The 26,490-nt window shown below is 43.9% G+C and overlaps 1 protein-coding gene across 17 annotated transcripts in view; it reads left to right on the top strand.

The window, feature by feature from the left end:
• PHLDB2 (pleckstrin homology like domain family B member 2) overlaps window positions 1-26,490 on the top strand; it is a 220,868-nt gene that overhangs the window by 111,996 nt on the left and 82,382 nt on the right. For 14 of the 17 annotated variants that reach the window (XM_059392001.1, XM_059391998.1, XM_059391997.1 and 11 more), the window contains one exon: window positions 22,044-23,383. The exons of 1 other annotated variant lie outside the window; for it this stretch is intronic. In XM_059392001.1, the coding sequence (XP_059247984.1) occupies window positions 22,044-23,383 (1,340 nt within the window). Of the gene's footprint in view, window positions 1-3,179; window positions 4,169-4,459; window positions 4,522-22,043; window positions 23,384-26,490 lie in introns of those variants that run through there. 2 more of the 17 variants (XM_059391994.1, XM_059391996.1) reach the window with 2 other exon arrangements.

Here is a 26,490-nt window from a genome sequence, read left to right as displayed (position 1 = left end):
GATTCAGGACACGAGTTAATCAAGTCCAACTGGTCTTTGTTAATGAGAGGGTACCATAGCAAAATTAAGTCCAAATGGAATGATCCTTAAGTAACTTATAATATAACTTTGTGCAACATTTCTCCTTTTCCTATGTGAGGGGAGGATATAGCAAAGTAAGATTGGGTATGGTATCCACTACAGATCCTAGAGAAGGGGGTAGTTTACAACCCAGTATCCTAGTGGACAATAGGAAAAGGCAGAGAGAGAGAGGGAGGTGTGGCTCCGGCCTGGGATTAAAGAGGGGACTTTGTTGTAAAGAACCTAGGACATGGAAAAGGTGAAAGGAAAGAGCTCTTTTTTTTTCTCTTTAAATATCATCATAACTAAAAAGAAATTCTGGTAATAATACTTATTACATAATAACAAGTGTTACATTTTGAGTTCCTTCTCCACACTTGAAGATGCCTGAGGTCTGCATTTAACATGTAGTTTAAGCTTTGTGGTTTCGTGGGGACCTCTTCATCTCCAGGTCCTTGTGGCATTATGCCAGCTACTGAAAATCACACCAATGCAGCAGAAGTGAGAAGCGTTGGTGGCTTTAGTCACTTTATAAAAAGTCACATTGAATGAATCGTCTTTGAGCCCCTTCCAAGTGAGTATCAAGTGTCGAGTAGTATTGAGTCTTAGAGTAAGGTTCACACAAATATGAATACAATGATCCCTCTTGCCTTTAAGGAGCTTGGCTGAAGTCAAAGAGACCAAAATGTCAACAAATAAAACAAGGCAGTGAGAAGAGGCCAATGAGGATCACTTTTTTTTGCCCGGTGATTATGAATTAATCTTTATCCAGAAACTTCCTCTGACATATCATCCTACCCAAACAAGAGACAGAGGGGAGTATTTAAGAGTATGGACCCTAACACCATCCTGCCTCTGTGAATATTCCGATTCCACCCAAACTTATTAACTGAGTGACCATTAACTCCTCTGTGCCTCATTTTTTTCAGTCATAAAATGGGAGTAATAATAATACTTACCTCAGAGGGTTGTTAGTAATAATAGTACTTACCTGACAGGGTTGTTAGAGGAATAAACTAACATTGTAATATATTTGGGAGAGCACTTAGTATATACAGCAATTGTTGCTCTGAGGGAACGTTAGCTATTTTTTCTCAGACACGCATGTTGTTAAATACTGTCATTCTAGGTGTGCTGTGTTGATAGACATACTCTTCAGACCCTTTGGGGGGAGAACAATTTGTCTCTAAAACGTCTGTCTGGTTGAGTGGCATCATTCTGGGCAAGAAAATGTTTGCAACCATAGTGCTCTGGGTCAAAGCCATCATTTATACTACAAGCCAGGCATCATTCAGGGGCACTGGGGATGTGTCACTGGAGAGAACAGACAGAAATCCCTGCCTGCACAGAATTTACACTCTAGTGAGGAGAGTCCGACAATAAATATAATTCTAAAAGTACATTTTATAATATTATAAAAGGTAAAAACTCTGTCAATAAAAGAATAAAGAAAGCTTACTGGTATGAAGAACACATGTTTAATTTTAATTAGAGTAGTCAGGGTAGGCCTGAGGCACACGGTGACATTTGAACAGGGTCTTGAAGGAAGTGAGGGAGTGAGGGAGCACGGTGGCTGGGGGAGGGGACAAATCCAGGCAGAGAGGCCAGCATAAAGGCCCTGAGATGGAAGTATACCTGTCCAGGAAACCAGTCTAGGAATACTGAGGAGGCCCTGGTGGCAGGAGCTAAGTGAGTGAGGTGGGGGAAGTAGGAGCTGAAGTCAGAGAAGGGCAGATCATGTGTTCTCCTTCTGGGTCATTCTAGGAACTCTGGCTTTTGTTGTCACTGAGGGTTTCGAGGATGGGGTGATATGAGTTGCCATAATGTTTAAAGGAATTGCTCTGGCCGCTGTGTGGAGGAGAGCCCACAGGGCGGGCAAAAGTAGAAACAGGGTGAGGGTAATCAAAGTGAAGACATGATGGTAGATTACACCTGGGTGGTGATAAGAGTGGAGGTGGTAAGTAGTTGAATTTTGGACTCATTGTGAAAGTAGAGCTAAAAGGATTTCCTGATGGATTGGATTTGAAATGCAAGAGAAATAGAAAGGTCAAGGATAACACCAAGGTTTTAGGCCTGATATGAGTCAGACTTCAGTTGGGACAGGACCCCCAAAGGGTCAGGGAGGTGGAGGGAGGAATTTCAGGATTTCAAGTTTGGGAATGTTAAGTGGGAGGAGCCCTGTAAGCATCCAAGTGGGCCTTGCCTGAAGCCTGAAGTTCAGGGGAGATGGCCCAGCCGGAGGTAAGATTTCAGAGTCATTACCATACAGGTGGTAATTACTGCCACAAACAGGATGAACTCACCATGGGAGTGAGTGTGGATAGACAAGAGAACCAAAGTCTGAACCTCGGGTACTCACTCCACTGCTCAGAGGCCGGGAGAAGAAAAGGGACCAGGAAGGAAGACTGACAAGGAGCAAAGGTTAGGAACAAAACCGTGAAAATAAGATGTGGTGGACGTCAAACTCATTTCCAGGAGGAGAAAATGATCAGCTATCAGCTGATAGCTCAAGTGGGGTAAAGACTGAGAGACCTTTTGACTCGGGAGTTTGATCTCCATAAGAAGAGGACTGGTGACATGGGCAAAGCAAAAGCCTGGCTGGAGTAATGAGAGGACAGAACCTGGAGACAGCTTTTCTCAACATATTTTAAAAGGCATTTTGCTGCAGTCGAGCTAAAAAAAAAAAGACAAGTGGCTGGTGCGGGAAGTGGATTCAAGAGGGAGTTTTTTGTTTTTAAGATGGGACACATAACATGATTTTATGTGGAAGGAGATGAGCCAATAAAGGGAGAAAATTGATGATGTGAGAGAAGAGAGATCTGCTAGAGCACTTACTGGTTGGATTGACCCCTGTATGTTTCTGTGCAGCAGAGAGCCAGGAGAGGAAAGAAAAAAAAAAAAAAGGCCTATAAAACAGCAAGCAGTTCATAGATGAGCTTCTCCCTGAAATTAGAAACCAGGCTTTCACCTGCATGAATGAAAATTCCATGAAATAAGCCATTTGTTGAATGACTACTAGGACACTTACGGTGACAGATACCTTGCCTACATTATCTAAAAGCTTATTATCCGACTTTCAATATCAGTATCATTATTACTACACTTGTAGATGAAGAAAATGTCACTGGGAGCTAAAGCAGCTTCCCCAAAGCCACACTGAGCATATGTTTAAAAGTCCACAGTTCATGGTACTCTCTTCCCTGCTGCTGAGGCTTCCTTGAAGGCTGAGGGCCTTCATCTTCGTAACCCCAGAGACGGGCTCAGAATTTGGCAGAGGCTCACATTCCCGCGTGCCCAGATGCACTGCGGACTGCCCTGGGTCCGCTTCGTTGCCTTCCTCGGAAGCATCCTTTGGAGGACGTTCACACCAGCCAGCCTTCTTTTCACTGGTTGCAGCAACTCAAAAAAAAAAAAAAAAAAAAAAAACAGACTTTCAAAAAATGACCGAAGGGAAGTCAGAATGAGTTAGTTCCAAATCCTCAGCCCCTAGGTGAGGCCGTGCCCCACAGATTTTACGAAGCTGCTTTTCTGACGCGTCAGGTACCTGCCCCCAGGCGAGCCGTCGGGAGCAGGTGAGGCGTGGTCACCTGGAGTTTCCCAGTAGAAACTCCAAAGCGGGTGAGGAAATCATCACCGGAGGACGTGTACCCTCCCGCCCTTCGTCCAGACCGTAAAAAAAAAGAAAAGAAAAAAGAAAAAGAAAGAAAGAAGAAGAAGAAAGGAACGAAAAGAATAAAGAAAAGGAAAGGAAAGGAAGCGAAGGGAAGGGGAAAAAAGAAAAGGAAAAGGAAAGCCTGCCACAAACGTCTCCAGTGCGCTGCTGTAAAGGCGGCTTTGCGGACTGGCGCGGGGTGATGGGGCGAACAGTCGGGCTCCTCCAGCGGTAGTAAAAGCCCTAACTGTAAAGCGCCGTAAGCTGGGCGGCTCTCTGACTTACTGCCCCATTTCGCTGGGTGCCCCGCGCGGTGGTTGCGCAGGGGCCGGGGCACAGAACCGTGGAGCGCGGAGCTCACCACCGCGGCGGGAGGGGGACCGCACAGGGTGCCGCGGCGCACCGAGCGCGCCTTCCCGCCCTGGCCGCGGAGACCCGGCAGTGCCGACGCGCCAGGTGAGGAGGGGGCGGCGGCGGGCCGGGAGGGGTGGGGCGCGCCGGCTGCGGGCGTCCGGGCCGCTCCCCGGGGGCGCTGCCTCCCCCGCGCCGAGTTGGTCGCCGCCGGTTGCGCGGCGGAGGGTTGGGGGCGGAGAGGAGGCAGTGGCCGCCCGGGCCCAGGAGGGGCGCGCTGACTGCGCACGGCGAGTCCGGAGTGGCCGGACGGTTGCGGCTGGAGCTGCGTCTGGGCCCCGCACGGGGCCGGATATCGGGGGTCGGGGGCCGGGGGCCGGAGGGAGGGCAGGGGTCGGGGGCCAGGCGAGAGGGCGACGGGGCCGGTGGAGAGCCGCAGCTCGAGGAAAGATGAGACGGTGAGTGGGTGCCGGGGACGCGGAGTTGCTTTGCTTCTCTTGCAGGCTCTGGGGACAAAAGCCCGGACTGGGGTTAGCGGAAACCTGGCCGAGCAGCTTTGGGGGGCCTGAACCCCGGGTGGTGACTGGACCCTACTGGCGAGCATCCTGGGGAGGGAGTGTCGGGATAGGGGGAAATCTCACGAAGCGATTGTAAGGAACGGGCGAGATCTGGGGGGACCGGAGGCAACTTTCCAGAACTCTGGAATGACCGACGAGAGAGGGATTGGGATCTGCGGTGGAAAGCTGCTTTGTCGCGGTGCGCGGAGGAAAGAGAAGGTCTGCTGCTGGATGGTGTGGGGCGTGGGATTCGGAAACGACCCCTTCCTACCCCCAAATATCTGGCTAGCTGCCCTTCTGTGATTCCACTGTTTCAAGAGTGCGGCTCACAAGTTTGAGCCGCGCAGAACCTCAGATTCCGACTTGGCTTTGGATCCCCCAAAGTTTGTGATATGGCGGTCTCTGTACCCCAAGAGATAGAGGCTGCAGGCGTTGGGGAATTTTCTGAACCCCCGTTTCAGCCCGCGTCGGGCAGGGCTGAGGCGCAGCTGAAATGTTTGCTGGTGCTTTCAGTAACTTAGCACTAGCAGTCATCACTTATTGAAGCGCGGAGGACCTGGCTAACTCCCGCCACCGCCAGGAAATTAAAAGGCTGACAGGCTGTCCCTTCCAGGGTAGAGGTGTCCTGTTTGCTAGAGCTTCTGAAGTCCAGCCGGCTTCCAAAGCCTGCGCATCTACCTTTCTTATGTAAAAGAAGGAACTCTGCCTGCAGCCTTTTAAGTTGGTAGACTTGCTGGGGGCTGGAAATACTCTTGGCTGGCCCTGCCCTGATCCCTAGAAGTCTTCCTTGTGCAGCTCTGAAGTAGCTCTCAAGAGTTCTAGAATGCAAGACTAGTCACTGCCAAACGCGCCTGGGAGTGGAACTCGGAGAGGAGTTGCACAAATGTGGATTCCTTTCAGTATAAGTTTTTTTGTCAGCCATATTTCCCTTCATTCTAGAAATGTGTAAGTTGCAGATACTTTCTTTCAACTATTGGAGTGTAACTTGAAGCATCCTAGTTTGGCTTAATTGAGGTGTTTGAGATCCGTCCCTGAGATTCAGACATTATTGGAGTTCAGCTGGGAGAGATCCAAATGAAGTTCAGTTTCAGAGGGTTAAACTTTTGCCCCGAGTACACTTGAATTCTTGCTTCCTGGTAGGATAGCAACAGAGTAGCTGGATTTGGGATAAATAAACCTCTAGAGTTGCCCACTATTTTACCAGAATGGCTATATCCCTGGTACCATTGCCCTCAATTGTGTAAATATTTGTTTGAATAAAGAGCTGAGTTCTTTGAAAAGTAACAGTTGTGTCTATTCACGTTTCCCTTTTCATACCCTGCACTTAGTCCTTTAAAAGTGTTTCTTTTTCACTTTACATTTTTAATGTACAGACATTTTGAAGTACAAGCGCTGTATGTACTTAAGAAACTCTGTAAAGTCCTGAAAACGTTTAAAATGGGTGTTTCCTTCGACTAGCGTAGCCTTCACCTTCTGAGACCCAGAGGTTTGCAAATCTCAGCCTTTCTCACCAGTGGGAAAATGAGATGTTTGGTTAAGAGGAGTAATGATTGCAGTTTGCAGCCTTCAGTCTGTCTCACGAAGCTGGTAGCTGCTGTTCTTTGGGCAGAGGACTGACCGTAGGGGGTGTCTCTGTTTGAAGTGGTGGAGGAAAGATACTTGGGAAATTGAGCTAAGAGTTTGCTAACCCCTATCTTCAAGAATCTAGACCAAAGCCAGAACTCATTAGCAACCTTTTCAGAAACATCTTATTTACTGGCTTTTGCACAAGAGAGGAAAGAAAAAGCCAAACTGATCAAAGCAAACCACTGGTTTTCCTTCTCTTCAAAGTGCTGTTTTGAAGTCTGTAAGCCAAGAGTTGATTCTGGAGCATACTGGGGAAGATCCTGTGAAAAGCGCAGATGAGGTTATGATTTTGTGTGCTAGTTCTCAACCCTTTGCAGGGAGGCCTGCTATGAATGATTTGTAAAGGCGGAGCTTTGTACTTCTTTCAAGTGGAATACATGTGCTTTAAAAATCTCACTGTTAGGTCTTGGTGTGCTTGACTTATTAACAATGTATCACCCATGTGAAACAAAAACAACTTTTGAGTGATGTGCCTTATTTGCAAGCCCCAATACCCATTACAGCCATGGTTCTCTATTGAGGATGAGGGGAGATTTTGCACGCCCTCCCCCGACCCCCAGGCAGGAGAAATTGGCCAATGTATGGAAACTTTTTTTGGCTGTTCCAGCTGGAGGTAGGGAACATCCCTGCTTGCCAGCTGGGCTGCATCTGGTGGGTAGAGGCCTCAGCTGCTGTGTAATATGCTACAGTACACAGAACACACCCAAAGAATTCTTCAGCTCCCAAATCTAGAGAACTGCTCTAGAATAATACTCTAAAATACTAGCTCATTACCTCATGGGCAAATGTTAATAAGATTAAGGATCTTAGTCTACTTTGGCTCTTCAGGAAACCAACTGTGTTCTAGTTAAACACAAAGAGACCATGTCGTAGAATCCTTTTCGTCAGCACCAGATTCTTTCACCCTTGGCATTAAGAGCCTCAGTATACCAAAGATGTGAAGGAACTTGTGTTCACAGACAACTTGGAGTTCATTTAAAAATCACAGAATTTGGGAGTGTTAGGGCACAAGGGAGCCTCAGAGATAACCAAGTTCAACCTTCTTATTTTATAGATGTGAAAACAGAGATGTCCAGAGATTAGTGACTCATAAGGTCTCAAGTGAGTTTGTGGCAGATGTAGTTCTGGGTATAACCCAGAATTAGAGAATTTAGAAATTGATATTCAAGCCACTGTAATAAACAAACAAACAGACCAAAAAACTCAATCCTGGACCTGACCCGTCGTGAGAGTTTGGAGTTTAGAGGTACCATTCTCCATGAGGAAATAAATAAACCCTTGACTGGAGGAGAGTAGCGTCAGCCATGGAGGCAGTGGATCAGACTCTGGGTGTGCTGGCCCGAAGAAGGAAATCATTCCGTTGTGTGACCTGTGACACTCCACATGTGATGCTTGCACCGTCCTTCCCTCGGCAAAGTGGGCAACAGATGGTTTCACAAACACAGCAGATGCTGCTTTTGAATCCAGGTACAAAACAGAACATTTGAGATTTTTGGTCCCTCCCTGCCTTATGGGTTAAGAGTAGAGTATATGAATGGATAGAGTTGTCTTGGACAAAAGGGAAATGAGAGTGGCCTCCTGAGTATGGGGTTTAAAAAGACACCTGGTATATAAGGAAATGAGCACACATGGGGGCAATTTGGGGGGAAATTCTCATGATGAATGGCTATCTATGATAACTGTGATTGCACAGGGCTTGGGTTAGGAGCTCGGCTATCCTTTGGGCAAGTGAGACAAAAGAATCCTGGAAATAAAAAGAAATCCTCTTCTCCGACTCCTTTGCCCATGATGCACTCAACTTGCCTGAATAGTGCAGGACCTGCAAGTCAAATCTAACTCCTGTGCCATTGTGCTTTCTTATACCCCCATCTCTACCACTCCATCTGTTTACCTAATGGGGAAGAACACGATAGTAGCATAAAGCTATTGTTAATTTCCTAGGAGAGTTTAAAAAGGAGGGCATTTGTGAATGGCTGCTTGTATAAAGGTGTTATCTCAGTGAGCTTGGAATTATCAGAAGAGCCGTGTCCATATGGCCTGATCAGTGACAAACATTTGTATGCTAACATTTACATTTCGACGTTTAGTCATTAGGCTTGTGATTACGGATTCTAGTTCTGTGTGCTAAGTGATCCTGCCGTGGTAGTTAATAATGCTCTAGTTTCAGAGGTTTGGGCATTAGGAAAACTTTTTTTCATATGCCTTTCTTGGGAGAGGTGGGAATTCTGAACTGTGCTGAGGTAAGTTGTTCTTATTTCAACAGCGAGCCAGTGGGTGCACCTCAAGGCCAAGCACACAGTAGAATATTTAGAAATGATTTGAAAGTGAGGACTTTTTAAAGGGGTCTGCTGCCTGCAGGTACCACAATAAAGAACAGTAGCAGCCCCTCCCATGATCCCCCTTTTTTATTTTTCATTTTTTTCAGACGATGGGAGGAGAAGATGTTTTTTATGTTGTTTTGTTTTAAATAACTGTTGCTTGGAAATATTTATTGGCATTGAGTAACATGACTCGTCTTTTGAAAGTGAATGAGACCAAATACGGTAGCTCAGGTTGTCAGATCTCTTCAGGATAAACAGAGAAGAACTTGTCTCCATCACACAGGATTTGAATCTTCTAGGGGTTAATTTACACACAGTTGTTTTCATGATATTTAGGGATGTTTCTGACATGTGACTATAGCTGTAGCAGCTAATGGTCAATAATAGAAAAGAAACCCAGGTTTAAAAATCATTTTATTGAGATGTGACAGGAAAATCAGGGATTGGAGAAGCTTGCTATACAAAGAAACAGATAAGATCTAGAGTGCAAGCTGTCACATGGAAAAGTTTTTGAGAGTTTTTTTTATAAGAGACGTTTTGGTTAGTGTGTAGAAGTTGATTTATTAGACAAACTGCTTTTTCTTACTTTACAAATTAAGGGAAAGGAAAAGTTTGTGCATGCCAATATTTAATATCATTACCTCAGGCAGGGTCGGCCTTTTCTAAGACTTGCTGCTAATTCTGGAGTTCTGCGGAAATTAGTGTTGATCATCTTGGAATATTTGGTTTGCACATTGTGTGTGACTTCTCCAGATGGCAGTATGCTTGTGGAATTAGCATATGGAATAGAAAAAGGCTAAAGGTTACAAGATTTTTCTTAGATGTATTTCTTGACCACTGTAGTACTAAAGCAAGGACAGTTAAAGCAAAGGAAAGCCTGCTCCTGTGTTCTTTCGACTAGTTCAGACCCAGCATGAATAGTGCTTCAGAGCCAATAGATACTCAGGGGAGACTGGGAAGTGATGTCTGGCTGCCACGCTGCTAACGTCATCGTAGAAGTAGGTTTTCGAAAACAACTTAAGATTTTTTAAGGAAATGGCAAGCTATGGGAGTGCAGAGCAAGTATTTCTTATACATCATGCTGAATCAAGTACCCTGATATTGCATTAACATAGCTCTGACTGGGCCTTTTTCCCACTATGTTATGCTGAAACAATGTACCATGCCCTTGGAATGTCATGGGCAACAGCGTGGGGGCAAGCTTTTCCCAGTTAGGTCGCTGCCACCTTATCACTAAAACATGTTTCTGTTCTGTGGTCATTTCCATTTCCTGCGTTGTAGAACTGGCACTCCTGTGTTACTGAACCAGCATCTCCGTGAGTCTAGAAAGCTGGAGCAGGAAGAACACCCAGGTCGCCCTTACCATTTTAAATATGGGAAGCCTCTGCTAAGACAAGGTGAAGACAGGCAAAGTGACTTGCTCTGGCTCCTGCTTCTGCTGGAGATTTTGGCAGAACCGGGACTAGGACGGGTCTCCTGACTCATGCCCCTGGCAGCCTGTCCAGTGTTCTCTGTACTAGATTGGCCATTACAAAAAAAAAAAAATAACATCCTAATGAAACCATTTCCTTTATTAGGTCTTTTGGTCACAGTTATAAACAACAGCATTGATTAAATTGAATTTAGTTAGTTGATTATGGATCTCTGCTGGTTCAAGTCCTTTCTCTTTCCCTCCCAAGCAATAACTGGTCTTTATTTATTATTATAATAAAGCAGTGTCTTATAATACCCACTCTACGTAATCAACCATTAAGTAATGAGGAGATGGTGTCATGACCATTTCATTTTGTTTACTTTATGGCATTTTTGAAATCCATCTGCTCAGTTTTTGAGTTGAAGGGAAAAACACGACTTTGGAAGATGTGGTTACCTTGTGTTTGTTTCATCTCTCCTAAGCCTACTTAAGCTCTGACTATTCCCAGTTCATAAATTTTGGGTAAGAGAATGGGGAATGTAGTGTTTGGGGATTTAGGGAATGTTACTTTGGAAGATTAAAAGATGACTCTTAAGAGATTGCATTTTGATCAGTAGACTGGAATGTGGACAGGGTGGTAAAAAGATCAAAGTTTGGTCCCTTAGACTCTCAGCTTCCAGTTCAAGTCCCTAATGGTGGTTTCAGGATCAAGAGAGAGCATCTTTATCCCAATATGATCCCAAGGTCAACATCTTTCTTGCTTGGAATTGGCCTTGAGTTGAAGGATGCTTTTTCCTGGAGGACCCCCTACTTTGGGACACGAATCTGAAGTAAGCTGTGCGCGCGCGCGTGCACACACACACACACACACACACACAGACATGACCCCCAGTTTAGCTATTTCCCGAGTCCCCCCCACTTCTCTGGTTTTATCTTCACTATGGTGATAACATAACAGAGGAGGACTCTTCCAGGTTTATAGTCAGAATCATTCAACCCAGGAATGAATTATACCAACGATCAGAAAAAAGAAACATCTGGAAACATTGGATTTGGGGGGAGGGGAGATTTCAGGAATCTTCATCCTGACCTGAAACTGTTTTAGGATTCTATAAAGAACTCTGAAAAATATGAGTCTAAATTTCTTCTAACTCTCTCACTTTCAAAGAGGGAGGAACCTAATTTATCTATAAAGCTTGTCAGTCTCTCTTAGCACAAATCTGTAATAAGGCATGTGTGTGTGTGTGTGTGTGTGTGTGTGTTAAAGTATTTTTGAGGCTCACATTCTTCAAGATATAGCAAGGTTGGCAGTTTTTGTGAATACTTCTACATTTTAACTTTCTGAGGAGATGGTTCTTCTTTGGGCACACTTAGTGGTGAAATTTAGTTACTGCACCTAGCATTATCTAGCAAGCATTCTGAATGTAACCGCCTGACCCTTGGAATCTGGACAATGCATTTTTTTTTCAAATTTACCCCATGTGTTTAAAAAAATTAGCTTTTAAGAGCTAATTTTAAGAGCTTCAATATGATAGAGGGTTAATATTTCATACTTTAAAAAAATTAGGTAGAAGCCACTGATAGGACCCCACGATGCTTTGTAAAGTGAACCAGTGTTATTTTTAAGTCAATATTTGTTCATATATTTTTATTCATATTGATTTTCAAAATGCATACATCTTACCTTTTAAGTATTTTCTTATGGAAAATTTTAAGCGTACACAAAAGTTAACAGAATAATACAGTGAAGTCTCACGTACCTTCCATATGTGATCCTAAGCTTGCTTCATCTGTAGACCTTACTTCTTCCCCCAAAACATGGATTGTTATAAAGCAAATTTTAAACACTATACTATTTCGTTCATAAATAATTTAAAATAACTTGAAGAGATTAGGGCTTTTTAAAAATAACTATATTATTAGTACACCTAAAAAAATAACATTTACAATATCATCTATTTTCTAGTCACCGTCCAGATTCTTTTTATCTCATAAAATTTTTTTAATAATTGGACTGTTCAAAACAAGATTCAAATAAGGCCTATGCATTACATTTAATTGGCATGTCTCCCAAGTCTCCTTTAATCCAGAACAGCTCCCTCTCTTTCTTGTTCTTTTTTTTTTTCCTTTGCCATATGCTGGTTGAAGATACTGGGATGTGTTGTTGTTGTTTTGTAGCCTTTCCCATATTCTAGATTTAAGTGATAGCATCTCTGTGGTGGTTATTATATTTCCTCGGCCTTGTGTTTTCTGTAATCAGAGACAGCATGTTTTTAATTAGAGACCTTTCCTACCACGTCACTGTGTTGAGCTGAATTTATAATATATGTATGTAAATGTTTATTGCATTAATATTGTCTCTTTTTAAAAATATTGCTAAAGCTGCTTTAATACCGGCATGAACACTGATGTGAATCTAACCGGTAAAAGTCACATCTTGAGGATGTAGGTGCAAGTCAGGGGTTTTGTGGGTGGGAAAAGAATCTGAATGGCCCATCTGTGTTTTGAGGTTGTTTGTGCTTTGTGGTCTGCCTCCTGCCTGCCTTCCTCACCGGCTGGAGAGAGCCGTCACAGGAAACGTGCTGCCGAATTCCTTGGAGATTCTAAGGAATATTTCAAAGTTCGTACCAAGAAGTCTCATTGAAGGGACTCGCACAAATTTTTATTCAAATCCGCCTACTTGATGTTTTACTAAAACTCTTCGCTGCAGTCCTCTAAGATTTGTATTCCCATATAACCCTCTGGACTTCCAGAAAATAGCCTCTGATTCAGGAGATAAAGATCCTCATTTAAAGTAGGGCTATTGCTGTAGGTTGTGATTACTTTTAGGAACCTTGGAATACCGTGTGGAGTTCTTTTTTGGACAGAGCTTAGACTTCAGTACAGCGAGAGATGACAGAAGGGATCGGTGACGTGGGGTTAGCCTCCTTTATTGTGATAGGAAGGAGCTGGAACTCCTTCTAACTTTCTGTCCTCACTCCTTCCAGCTGCGTTACATGTCCTCATTACCCCTCATCGCTCACTGCTCCCATCTGTGCTCGGTCCTCCCTCCAGGAGTATTTGATGCTTCTGATCTTTCTTTAATGGTTTCCCTGACTACTTAGGTGACTCAAGAATATAATGTAGCCAAGCTTCAAAAGCAAAACCAAAGCGGACCAAGAGAGAAACTGTGTGATCGGTGTCCTGAGAAGTCATGTCAGCCATTCCATGGTCCTCACCTCTCTCCCCGGCCCGGCTGTGGGTCCCCCTGCCGGCCGGCCAATTGCAAGGGGGCCCTGAGTTGTCTCAGTTCTGGGGAGCCTTCCCTGGCAGTCCTGGCGAGCCTTCGTGTGTTTCCTGCTGCCGTGGGCATGTCTGTGTCATGCTTGTCTGTGAGGGTGTGGGTGCATAACTGCCCGCGGTTAAGATTTACAGCCACCTGTGAATGGGTTCCATCTGCAGAGACAAAAGAACCTCCTTACTCTGCCATTCAAAATACATTAATTCCTGTGTGACTGCTTTTTTTTTTTTGGATCTTACAGGAAAATGAAAATATCCTCCTTTGAGATGATCAACCCATGTGTGTGTGTGTCTAATGGATAATAATGATTTCGTTCAAATAGGCAGACCTTTTTTTTTTCCTTTTTTTTAGAGTTTATCTGTTTACCTGAGAGGGAGAGCAAGAGAGAGCACAAGAGTCAGAGGGAGAGTCAAACTCCCGGCTGAGCAGAGAGCCCAATGTGGAACTTGATCCCACAACTCTGGGATCATGACCTGAGCCCAAGGCAGATGCTTTGCCTACGGAGCCACCCAGGTGCCCCGAAATAGGCAGATCTTTAAATGACAAAGAACATGGTGCAAGGGGAGAGGAGTGGGAATCTACTGGCTGCTCTGTTTATTTGCAAAAAGAACAAGAAGGGTACTCGGTCTACTACTAGAGGTGTTTTTCTTGTCTGCACTGGGAGAGAAAAGCTTGAGTGAGGAGCAAGAGTTTAAAGGAGCAGAGTTTAGGACGTGGGATGAGGGAGTGGTGGATGAGGAGATGAGTGCTGAGATGATGATTTCGGGATGCTCGCCGACACTGTGTGTGGAGGGCCATCTGTGGAGCAGACAGGGTCTGGGGATATTTGCGGGGAGGAGGTGTTTGCCTGTGGGTGTAGGGCTGAGTGGAGAGGTGAGGCTTGTTTGCAGAGATGGAGGAGACCGAGAAGGATTTAGTGATGAAAGGAAATATTTGTTCAAAAGGAGGGTATGTTTGTGAAAGGGAGAGCGGAGAGCACTGATTTCAGTGAGGATGGTGTTTGGATAACAGAGGATGGGGGACGTGGGGGGAATGGCTGCTTTCGGGGCCCTGAAATAAGAATATGGCTAGAGAAGGAAGTGCTTGTTCCTGAAGCTTCTCGTTAGCCACTGCCCCCACCCCCACCCCACACATCATGTTTTCTTGTTGAGATTAGTGGAAAAAGAGGGAGGTTTTGTATCCATTGTTCTCCATTCTTAAGCTTGGAGTTTGAGGCTGAAATAGATTTCCCGGTTTTCCCTTTTCGTCCTCTCAAAGCTCCCCCTCCAGCCCCATCTGCTGCGGCAGGAATACCCCTCCTCCCTAGAATTCCTGTAAAGAATGGCACTGCTTCTGAGGGACTGCTCTACGCTGGTGTCTGAATTCAATTACATGTCATCAGTGCTTGCTTTATTTATAACCTCGCCATATTGTAAACATCAGCGCTGAAAGAGACCAGCCCCTGGACCACCAGTGTTCTGGAAGAGCTTTGAACACCAGCGTCAGCCGTGGTCTGCGACAGCAGAGGTGCCCTGAGCCAGCCCCCAATCTCCATGGGCCTGTGTAGGGCACAGTGGAGACTCAGACTTTTTAATAAGGTAGAAATTTTCATCGATACCTTCCTGATCTTGGAGGGTTATTATTTTTTTCTAAGTTTGCTTCCATAATCTACATCCTCACCTCTTCCCAGCTATATGAAGCAGTCTCCACTCTCCCATGGTCTGTCCTGCTCCGCCAGTCCTCCACTGATGAATCCCTGCTGTCCTGGGTGACCCTAAGAAGTGTCTGTGCATGACAGCGTCAGACGACAAGTAATGCATCATATAGTTAAGGACCCCTCCAAACTGTTTTGGGTTTCTGGATAACTGCATTTATATGGACCAGACTGTAAGTCCTTCTCCCTTAACACAACACAACGCAAGGCAGTGCAATGCAACGCAACACACATTTTATGTTAATTTGTTTGTTTCTTAAAACTTACCTTTCTGAGTGTGTTTTCAGCCTCTTGAAACCTAGATCCCTCCAGCGCTGGCCATTGCAGAGCTGTAAAATCACAGCTGGTGACACAGTTTCAACGGGGTCAGCTTCACTGTATTGTTACTGAGTGTAAAGGGCACTGGAGAACCCTTGTTTCAAAACAGATGCCAGAACTGTGTCAGAGAGGAAAGGAGCTACCAAAAAACTTACCAACACGATCCTCGAGATTAGTTTTTCACATAATTTTCTTCTCTAGGGAAAAAGTGCTGTGAGTTTCTGTGCAATCTTCCGGAGATCTCTTCATGACTTCTGGCATTTTCTAATTGACAGTGAGCTGATGTACATTTCAGGTGATAAAATAATAGGAGCTCTGGGGGGATTAAATTTATGGATTGGAAAGTAAGCCCAAATGTTAACACACATTAACTTCTTTCCTGTTTAGACTTCCCAGTGTTGTCTTTTCTCTCGGACGGGCACCAGATGCCTTCTCCCCTTCTCCACGCCCATTCTGTGGATATGCATGTAATAGACACAGTTTCTAAAGCCCTCAGGACTCTTGCTTCTATAGTAACAACGCAGTCATTTTACAATTCCCCTAAGACTTCTTTTTGTTTGCATAAGATGTTTAGGAAACCCAAAATAAACACATCAGTGTAGACCCAGAAGCCAGGTTGGAAAAATGAGCCTTCCTCACCTGCCTCCCCTTTCACACATGTCAGTGCAGATCGCTCTCCGCCATGCCCTCCCTCTTTGACAACACTTGCCTTTTACCTGCCACCATCCTAGTTCTTACTCAGCTGTGGTCTCTGATGCATTCTGTTTGCAGTGTTCCTGTCCCAACAATCCTTCCCTCATTTCCAGGGAATTCATTAAACCCAAACTCTCCCAACTGGGTTCTCTACCTTCCCGCCTCTCCCCTCCTTGCTCACGATTTCATCCTCCTTCAAAGGACATGCTGATACCGTTCTCCGTCCTCCTGTGCTTTCCCCATTTCTAAACTTCCACTTATGCGATCTCACCTGCAGTGAAGAGAATACTCTGGAAGGAGGGAAGGAAGGACAATCTGCCATGATTGTCACGCCCAGGCTCAGAAAGGGCACCAGCTGATTCTTTACCTTTTGAGTTGAATTGATTGGTGGAATTAAAAGATACCAAGTTGAGACAAGTATACAGATGCACTCAGCTAGGGCAGGTAAACCAAACTTCAGGAAAATGAGTCAGTTCTATATTTGTATTTGGTGATAAATTTTTACATGTACAGCCAAATGTTTACATAACCTTAACAGACCCAGTGAGATTGAACTGAAAAACTAGCGTTTCAAACATGAATATCCCTTCAGATACTCTCTGGAACATTCTTCCATCCACATCATACTTGACTTTCCCCTACAAGTATGTATGTATGGGGGAGAAATGTTGCATGTTTCTCAAATATGGCTTCTTATTTGCAAATTTCCTGCTTGCCTCTTTCCCAGAGTCTATAAAGCTGAATTTTTCAGCAACTACTGTGTTGCAGTATTTTGGTATTGCATTTTGTTGGGCCAACCAAACTGTTTGAGGAAAGCTTGTGTGAGGAGGTGAGGCGTATCAAGGGTTAGCACCCTATAATGCAGTGAGAAGTCTGTAGTAGTTTGGTATTCTCTCGTTTTATTTCCCCAAATGAAGAAGGAAGAGAATTTGTTAGTATTTTATTTGGGTTATTAAGTAGCATTTGCAACTGTAAACAAGTTCAAATATAGTAACATAGTTTATTATCTGAAATGACATCATCATCTTAGATGGCTGAATCAAAAATTAAGCTTTTTGTTTCCCATACCAAAATAGAATTTATTTGCTTTATACATAGTGACCTGACCAGTTTTATTAGGAGAAAACAGAAAAACTATACTCTTTAAGAAAATCAAACTTTTAAACATCCATTTTTGACATGAGGTGTTAAACCCTTCAGCTCTGTGCTGTTCACAGAGTAAATATTTAAAACGCAGTGTTTGGGCTCACTGTTTAATTTTTGACTTCTACTTAATCACGTGTGCTCTGGCTTGCTTTCAGGATTGCTGTCTCTGCACATTGTGGGAATTCTTCTAACTTAGCTCTGTTTCCCATTTTATATACATTATCTTAAAAACCAAAGTCTCCCCACTAACTGACTTTAATTTTCTTCTTGTCTATTCTAATATCTCATGGATTTCCTTTTGTAGCCTTGTCTAAAATATCCTAAATTGTTGGAAGGTTGCTTTCCAATTTAAACCACTCTCAGGCTAGGCAAATGGCTGGGACCCTTGAGGGCATATCATATATGGTGGTGGAAAGGGGTAACGATTTAGATTACTATGAGAGAGAAATGCATCATTATTAAATACAGTTCATCTTAGCAGAGTTACGTACTAGACTTTTTTTTCAAAAAGGAGCATGATATAGAAAATAACCATAACTTTTTCCTTACACAATTTTTGTTATTAATTCCATCGGAGACAGGATATTTGCTGCATATGCAAGTAGCATAACCTCTGATGGGCTTGGGAGTTTGTTTATACCCTTAAAAACACGGAATTTTAGGTGTTGAAGTGGTCTTATGCTACCATCAGATAGTACTCATCAGATTCCCTTTCCTTCAGGGGACTAGACTTTGTTGTCATTTCTTTCCACCATGTTTTCCATAGACTCCCCACTCTCACTGGTTTTTTATCCTTTACCAGCGCATCAGTCAGTTTTCTGTAAAGGTACGTGTCACCCTGTATGGCAATCATTTGTTCATATGAGTGGCTTTCTCTTTGGATCATAAACTGTGTAAAGGCGGGAAGTGGTCTATGACCACATACTTCCCAGTGGCCAGCTGAAAGCCTAGTTTATGGTAAGAACTTAAGGAAGATTAACACCCTCGTAGTAGCTAACAACCCCCAAATCTCAGTGGCTTAAGACAGTCTTGGGTTGGCAAGGGTCCTGTTTCACGGTGTCCTCATTGAGGGGGATAGGCTAATAAAGTCTGGATAAACTTGGATGCATGCTAGGCATCTTGGCAAGGGGATGGAAAGAGTGAATCATGCCCCAGCCCTTCGTGTTTCAGCTTGGAACTGACATGTCACTTTCTCTCATAGTGTCTTGATCAAAGCAGGAAACATAGCCATACACGACTATGACCCTGGGAGCAAGAGCAACACCTCTTTGTTTCTGAGAAAAGAGAACAGGAATGTTCGCCAGTGCCACTAATACCTAAGTCAGTATCTGATACATGGTGGGCACCTGAGAACCATTGAATGAATGAAATACTTAGAACTTTCTGCTGGGATTTTAGATTTTTCAGCACAGTAAGCAGAACCACTTCAAATATATATACTGTTAACTACATTTTTAAAAATTAATTAATTTAATTTTTAAATATTTTTTCCGTGTAACAGTATTCATTGTTTTTTGCACCACACCCAGTGCTCCATGCAATATGTGCCCTCCTTAGTACCCACCACCTGGCTCCCCCAACCTCCCACCCCCCACCTCTTCAAAACCCTCAGATTGTTTTTCAGAGTCCATAGTCTCTCATGGTTCACTTCCCCTTCCAATTTCCCTCAACTCCCTTCTCCTCTCCATCTCCCCTTGTCCTCCATGCTATTTGTTATGCTCCATAAATAAGTGAAACCATATGATAATTGACTCTCTCTGCTTGACTTATTTCACTCAGCATAATCTCGTCCAGTCCCATCCATGTTGCTACAAAAGTTGGATATTCATCCTTTCTGATGGAGGCATAATACTCTAGTATATTTGGACCACATCTTCCTTATCCATTCGTCCATTGAAGGGCATCTTGGTTCTTCCCACAGTTTGGCGACCATGGCCATTGCTGCTATAAACATTGGGGTACAGATGGCCCTTCTTTTCACTACATCTATATCTTTGGGGTAAATACCCAGTATGTTAACTACATTTTTTAGAAGATGAGGATGCTAAAATTACTTTACAAGCTATGTTCAGCAGACTTTTGAGAATTGTCTTGTAATCACTCTGTTCACTTTACTCATATTAGGAAAGGCATTGTGCTTGATTTTCTAGTTTTTCAGATGCTTAGAGTATGGAATGGGTAAATTTGCATGATTTAATGCTATGCCTGAGCCATTAAGAAGAAGAGCTGGGGAAAATGTTAAAGTCGTCAAATATTTACATATTAAGTTAGTCTGACCAAGAAGCTTTTTTAGAAGAGTTAATATCTGGCTCAACAATTGGACAAGCGCTTCGGAAAAATGAGAACGTAATCGACTTAAAAGTGAAGTATTTCTAAGTACATTTAAGTTCTACTTTCTTAGCAAATTTCAGTGATGTAACAATGTTTTCAACTACAGTGTAGTGTAGTTTTGTACTAGATCCTCAGATACCCATCTTGTAGCTGAAAGTCTGTGCCAACTCATTTACAACTTGAACGTTCTCTCTCTCTCTCACACACACGCACAGACACACATACGTGTTTGTGAAGTGATGGATGTGTTAACTAACGGGATGGTGAGACGCCATTCATAACATAATGTACATTAAGTCACCATAGTGTCCATTTTAAATATCTTACAGTTTTATCTGTCAGTCATACCTCAATAAAGCAGAAATAAAATAAATATTTGGGTTATTCCCCGCCCCATAATAAATAGCACTGTAATGTCTTCATGGCCCCCTTTTTTCCTTGTTTCTTCAGTTAGAAAATATTTAACTTGAGGGAATTGGCCAAGGTTTGCTGAAATTTCAGCATGGCCGACCAAGCGGAAAGAAGTCTGTTGAGAACAGAGGGGAGCATGACTGGAGGTCATCTTGATTTCAGTCCTCCAAGGGGACAGAGGGAGGTGTGTCTGAAACCAGGCTTGTGTTGCTCTCAAGGTCATAGCTGGTGGTCATAGGCAATTGCTGAAAGGGATATTTGGCTTGGGAGCAGAGATGGCACTGACCCTGAAGACTGAAAGATCTGACAAAGGCCAGATTGTAGGACCAGATTCCATCTGGGAGGCAGTTCTAAAGGAGAGTCTCAATTTTTTTTTTTTTTTAAGGTCTGCTCCAAAAGATAATCATGGTTTTAATCCCTCAAGGCAGGAATTTGGGCTGGAGGGTAGAGAACCCCAAGCAGAGTTTATTGGGGGAAACTGAGCTTTACAAGTTGATCAGTACTTAGCCCATCTAGGATTTAAGCACCCAGACTGTTACTTGGTCCCAGCCTGGGTAGGAAGCCATTCCCTACTCTACTGCGTGAATCTGCCGAGGAAGTCTGCAAAGCTGAGCAAGGAAGGCAAAGTCCCTGATCTCTGGCTAGGACGTGGGGGGAAGGCTGTGACAGAAATTGAAAGCTAGTGTTCATTGATTGTCTCACCAGTGGGTCCGTGGGAGTCAGGAGAGGTTGGAGATGAGATGGAAGTACTACACTTACCCTCTTCCTTGAATTTGTGGTATCGTTATGGAAACAAGCACATTATAAAATTGGTTACTCACCATGAGCGACTCTGCCGATACAGAGACCAGAGTTGTAATACATAGTGTCTGAGGAGCCTGAGGTGTTGGACGATCTCAGCAGTGCCCAAGTTCAATGAGAGTGTTTAAAACTGTGTCTTTGCTTTGATGATAATCTGCAGAATACATATTTTTATCAGGTACAAACACAAGCCTTCTCATTTGCAGTGATAATTTGTATTTAAAGTATGTTTTCATAACCTAAAACTTTAGTTTCTTAAGTTAATGCAATTCAAACTGGAGTCCAAAAATACTCTTCTGGGTGCATACGTTTTTAAAGAAACTGCAAGCATGGAGGATAGAATCTGAATCTGAGCCGTGAAGAATGGGTGGGCTCACATGGGTACAAAGAAGAGATAAAAGTGTTTCCACAAGAGACAGAGTGTGAGATCAAGGATGAGCATGATTCATTTAGGGGACCTGGAACTTGAAGAATACTTCAGTTTCAGGTTTTAAATCCTGCCTCCTGACCTTGACATGGCAATAGTTTTGGGAACCCTGTTTTCTCTGTTTCCTCAATTACCTGCCTTCTTCTGATGGATGCACGAACTTGATGACATCTTTATTGAGAACGTGACTCTCACAACCTCTTTAAAGGGTCATCTTCTGACACTCACGTTACTGATCAGTATGTAATGTGAAACTTTCTTTGTGTGCCAGAACGTGAATTTTGTCTCTGCAGGACTGTACTTCTGAGCAGTTCATGATTCTAGCAGAGACGTCCAAAGGAGGGTGCGTTGCATCACCACACTGGGTATTTGGCTGCTGCTCAAGAAGCAGGTGGTCCATCGAGGACCAGGACACTAACAGGACATTGTCTTTTTTATGGAAAAACCTCACCTGTACTTTGTTAGGCATTTGTTCTTCTCAACTATCATCAATGGCCTCTTGAGTTATTTTTCTTTTGTACAAAAAGCATCCCAGATCAGTGTTCTTTTTTTTTATTCTTCTTAAGATTTTATTTATTTATTTGAGAGAAAAAGAGCACAAGAAGGGGCAGTGGCAGAATGAGAGGGACGAACAGACTTCCCACTGAGCAGAGAGCGCTACGTTGGGGCTTGATCCTAGGACCCTGGGATCATGTCCTGAGCCAAAGGCAGAGGCTTAACTGACAGAGTCACTCAGGTGCACCCTGCCGCCCCCGCTCCAAATCAGTGTTATGGTTCTTCATTTTACAGTAGTTTAATGAGATTTATTACTAACACAGGGTTTGTGTTTGTTGATTACGTCATGTTTGTTAATTACATCAGACGGCAGGGCTGTTTGTTCAGATGTAGGCTGACAAGTACATCTTGGTCTTTTTCAATCTTCTTTGCTAAGTAAAACTTTCTTTTTTTTTCCCCCTTTACAGATTCCGACAAGATCATGGCAGAGCACAGCCACAAGCAGAATCCGCTCAATTTACAGAATGGTAGCTTAGAGGGCAGCTTTGTGGCAAATTCCCTCGAGGACAATTCCCCAAACATGATGGAGAGCCTGAGTCCAAAGAAATATTCCTCCAGCCTAAGGTTTAAAGCCAATGGAGACTATTCGGGCTCTTACTTAACCCTCTCACAACCTGTGGCTGCTAAGAGAAGCCCTTCCCCTCTGGGATCCAATGTCAGGAGCAGCCCCTCACTGGCCAAAATCCAGGGAAGCAGGCAGTTCTCCTGTGATGGAACTGACAAAAGTATTTCCGTGAAACCGCCCACCCCTCTCCTCAGCACTTCCCCCTCCCTCAGTGGGTACCCACTTGGGAGAGCGGACTTTGATCATTATACTGGCCGGGACAGCGAAAGGTCCTTGAGGCTCGCAGAGAAGCCTCCCTATTCCAAATACAGCTTAAGGAATAAATCCCATGACAATGTCTACTTTCTCGGGGGGCTGGAAGGCCGAAAGGTGTCTGGCTCCCTCCTGACCATGTGGAATGGAAGTTCCCTGAGCGACACTAGCCCCTCTCCCATCAGCAGATCGGGGGCGGCAAGCATGCCTTCAAGCCCAAAGCAAGCCAGGAAAATGAGCATCCAGGACAACCTGACCCTTCAGCCCAAGCTGAGCCGACACAAGGAGCCGGCGTCTGAAAACATCAGTTTAAGAACCAGGAAGTATTCGGGCAGCAGCCTGAGTCACATGGGAGCCTACAGCCGCTCTCTCCCCAGGTTACACAGGGCCACCGACAACCAGCTGACGCCCCTCAGTTTGCCTCCCAGAAACTCTCTGGGCAATTCCAAACAAACGAAACTGGGGGAAAAGGATCTACCTCATAGCATCATAGACAATGACAATTACCTGAATTTTTCTTCTTTGAGCTCAGGGGCTTTACCCTATAAGCCCTCCGCATCGGAGGGGCATCCTTACGTCAGTTCCACCCTCAGCGTCCCTGCCAGTCCTCGAGTGGCTCGGAAGATGCTTCTGGCCTCCGCCTCCTCCTGCACCTCTGATGACCTTGACAGGGCTCCCTACTCCGGGCCCGGCCCAGGGCACTCGTTTCCTCCCGGGGACACGTTCGCCGCCAGGAGGAACTTCTCCTGTGGGTCTGTCGAGTTCGATGACGCTGACCTGGAGAGCCTCCGACAGGCCTCAGGAACTCCCCAGCCCATCCTCCGGGAGAGGAAAAGCAGCATCAGCTCCATTTCCGGCCGCGATGACCTGATGGACTATCACCGGCGGCAGAGGGAGGAGAGACTCAGGGAGCAGGAGATGGAGCGACTGGTAATCCTCATCCGACTTGACCTCACTCTTCCCTTGAGCAGCTTCTTGGAGACACACTTGGAGGCCTGTAGGAGCTCCACGTGCCCCAGACACTGCTTTGTCTTTCTAGAATTCTGCTGTCCTTCCCTTTCTCAGTCCCTATGGCTGGTCGCGTGGGGGCGTTTGAAGGCCTACCTGTACCTAGTGTTAGATTACGTGGCTCTTCGGAGTCCTCTCACGCGTAGATTCCTGATAAACCTAACCGAGTGGTTGTGAATTTTACTGAATTTCTTATAAGTCTTACAACCTTTTCTTTAAGACAGTGAGTAAACACTGATTTGTATTACGGATGCCGTCAAATTGATATGGCATGGTCTGATAGGAGTAATTGGGGAAATCACGACTGTTTAGGAATTAGGCAGTAAACTTTTCTGTAGAGCAAGTGGTCTAGAAAATTGAAAGGTCAGCTAAATGTTTCTCAGCCTTTTTCCTGCTCTGTACACATACGCGTACCCCCCCCCCCATATTCCCTTCTGCAGAGTCTCCTAGTCCATGCAGTGACACCCAAGTACACATCCAGGGAAGTTTTTTGAGTTGTCTTTTTCTGTTGAAAATGGATTTTTGCTGACTGTGGGAAATACTGAAAACAGTAAGAAAGGGGGATACTATCCCTTGAGAGTCCCATTCATGAATGAGGGCAAACTGCTGCGTTCTTACTCTTTTCTTTTAAGCGTAGACTTTTTTGCCTATGTGTTTCTTAGGACGAACAGGGTGAGAGTTTACTTTAATTCATTAATGCTGAGTTGTTCCTTAAAGAGGGATGCAGCAGGGGCTGATAATGCTGATTTACAAAAGTATAAGAGTATCAAAAGGATTTTCATTGCTAAAAGAAAGTATGCTGGAGTAAAATTTCTGAATCACATACCAAGCTGAGTAATGCCCTACAGGATAACAAAATTGTAACCTTTGGATTCGAATGGGCAGAAACCGTTTGCATCTATCCAGGACAAAAACTGTTTGGAATTTTACACAAAGAATCATTTGTGTCCCTCATAGATGTTGATAAGTCAGTATCGATCCTTGCAGATAGCCTAACCAGTAATAGTGAATGCAATCGAATGTGCATACCCTTAGAAAATTCTGTATTCCTTGGGTGGCTCTGTTAGATGGTGCTCCAGTAGGACAGTTTTTCTTTGTTATCTTAAATAATCTTACAGAGATTTTTCATGGTCACAAAAAGGCATTGTATTTGGGCTTGATTAATTGACAGTTCAGGAGAAGTTTTAATTAGCATATGAATAAGCCTTCTTGTATGCAGCATAGCAAATCTGGCTCTGTAGTGTGATGAACAACTCTTACTTTTTAAAAAATTATCATTATAGTATAATTGACACACAGGGTTACATTAGGTAAGTTAGTTTCCGGTGTACAACATAGTGATTCTGCAAATCTATACCTTGGGCTAAGCTCACTGCAAGTGTGGCTTCCATCTGTCACCTTACAAAGCTATGCCATTGACTCTGTCCCGTAGGCTGTACCCTTCATCCCTGAGCAACTACTCTTAGTGAAGCCAGAAAGTTAAGCTCTATTGGATAATTTATTAAGGAATCCAGGAGAGCATTTCAGTGGCTTCCCTCACTCCAGTGATCTTCCTGAGATGCTATTATTTCCTCTTCTGTTCCAAGGACAGGAAACTAACCTCAAAAATCACCTCCAGTTTTCATCTTTAGCACTTTTAAGTGTTGGTGAATTTCTCGTTCTTCCAGTTTCCCCAAATCTACGAAGGTTCCTGACAATCCAGGAAGTGACCTTCCTTACTGCCTGTCAGGTCAGGGCCTTGTAAGTCACAAACTAGGTCTTTGTTCAATTTCTTGGGAGAATTTTATGGATATTGCCTCCAAATGTAAAGTTAGATCCCTTTTTTGCTTCATAATGGGCTTTATGATGTTCAATGAAATGAGGCTTATTTTTAAATATGACACTTTGGTTTTGGCCCCTGTTGCTTAGTCCGTTTGTCTAATTACATCCCAGTAAAAAGGAAGAGAGATTCTTATTGGTCCATGCAAGTAATGTTATTGCTTTTAAAAAATAAAGTGACTGGGACACCTGGGTGGCTCATTCAGTTAAGCTTCTACCTTCAGCTTGGGAAGTGATCCCAGGGTTCTGGGATCCAGCCCCATATTGGGCTCCCTGCTCAGCAGGGAGTCTGCTTCTCTCACTGCCTGCCACTCCCTCTGCTTGTCTTGCTGTCCCTCTCTGGCAAATAAATAAATAAAATCTTAAAAAAAAACAAAAAAACAAAAAAAAAACTAAAAAAAAAAAAGTGAGTTAGGAAAAATATTTCTTCCTGAATTCTGAGGGACCAAGGAGAAGAAGCTACCCTTGAAAGAATGTTTCCTTTAGTTTACAAAATCAGAGTCAACTAAATTGAGGGTTAGAGATAGATGGAGATGAATGCTAAAGATGTTCCCCATTTAGACAGTAGAATATTACACACAATGCCAATGATTTTCCATGAGACATATGGAAATTAGATTTCCAGGATCAGTTCGATGAGTTCTATAGAATTCTTATTCCTTTGCATCTTGGGTCATCAGCTTGATTTCATGAAGTCATCTATTTGTGGACTAAAAGAAGTCCTGGTTTAACCACCTTGTACTGTTTCCTGCTTGCCTATGCAGTGTCAGCTAAGAACTCAGAAGCCTTTACTCACAAGTCTGTTTCTGAAATCTCGAGATTGAAAAGAGTATCTGGTAAAGGTCTATCTACCAGGCTCTGAGACTCTTTGTTTAAGTCACATTCTAATCTGTAACTAGCCGCAGAGTGTGTAAGCAACCGTGAGAGGAAAGCGGAGACCACTTGGTGAGGGTAAGGGTAAGTGTCTGTGGTTCATCTGTGATTAAGCTCATGAAGAGTAATCAGCAAGAAGGAGAGGTAAAATCCTCTGTCGGTGCATAGGACATTGGTCTTATTTAACCAGTGTTTCCCCAGAGGGTGAGAACGAATCACAGAGCGTTGAGGACATTCACAGACACCCGGACCTCTCTGTGAAGTATGCCATCTCTGAACATTGTTTGTATTATAATATTTTACCCTTACAAAATTAGCCTCGGGAAGGCTGAGCTTCT

The sequence above is a fragment of the Mustela nigripes genome, chromosome 2 (assembly GCF_022355385.1).
Source record: "Mustela nigripes isolate SB6536 chromosome 2, MUSNIG.SB6536, whole genome shotgun sequence".
Classification (NCBI taxonomy): domain Eukaryota; kingdom Metazoa; phylum Chordata; class Mammalia; order Carnivora; family Mustelidae; genus Mustela; species Mustela nigripes.
This window is presented reverse-complemented; position numbering and strand designations above follow the sequence as displayed.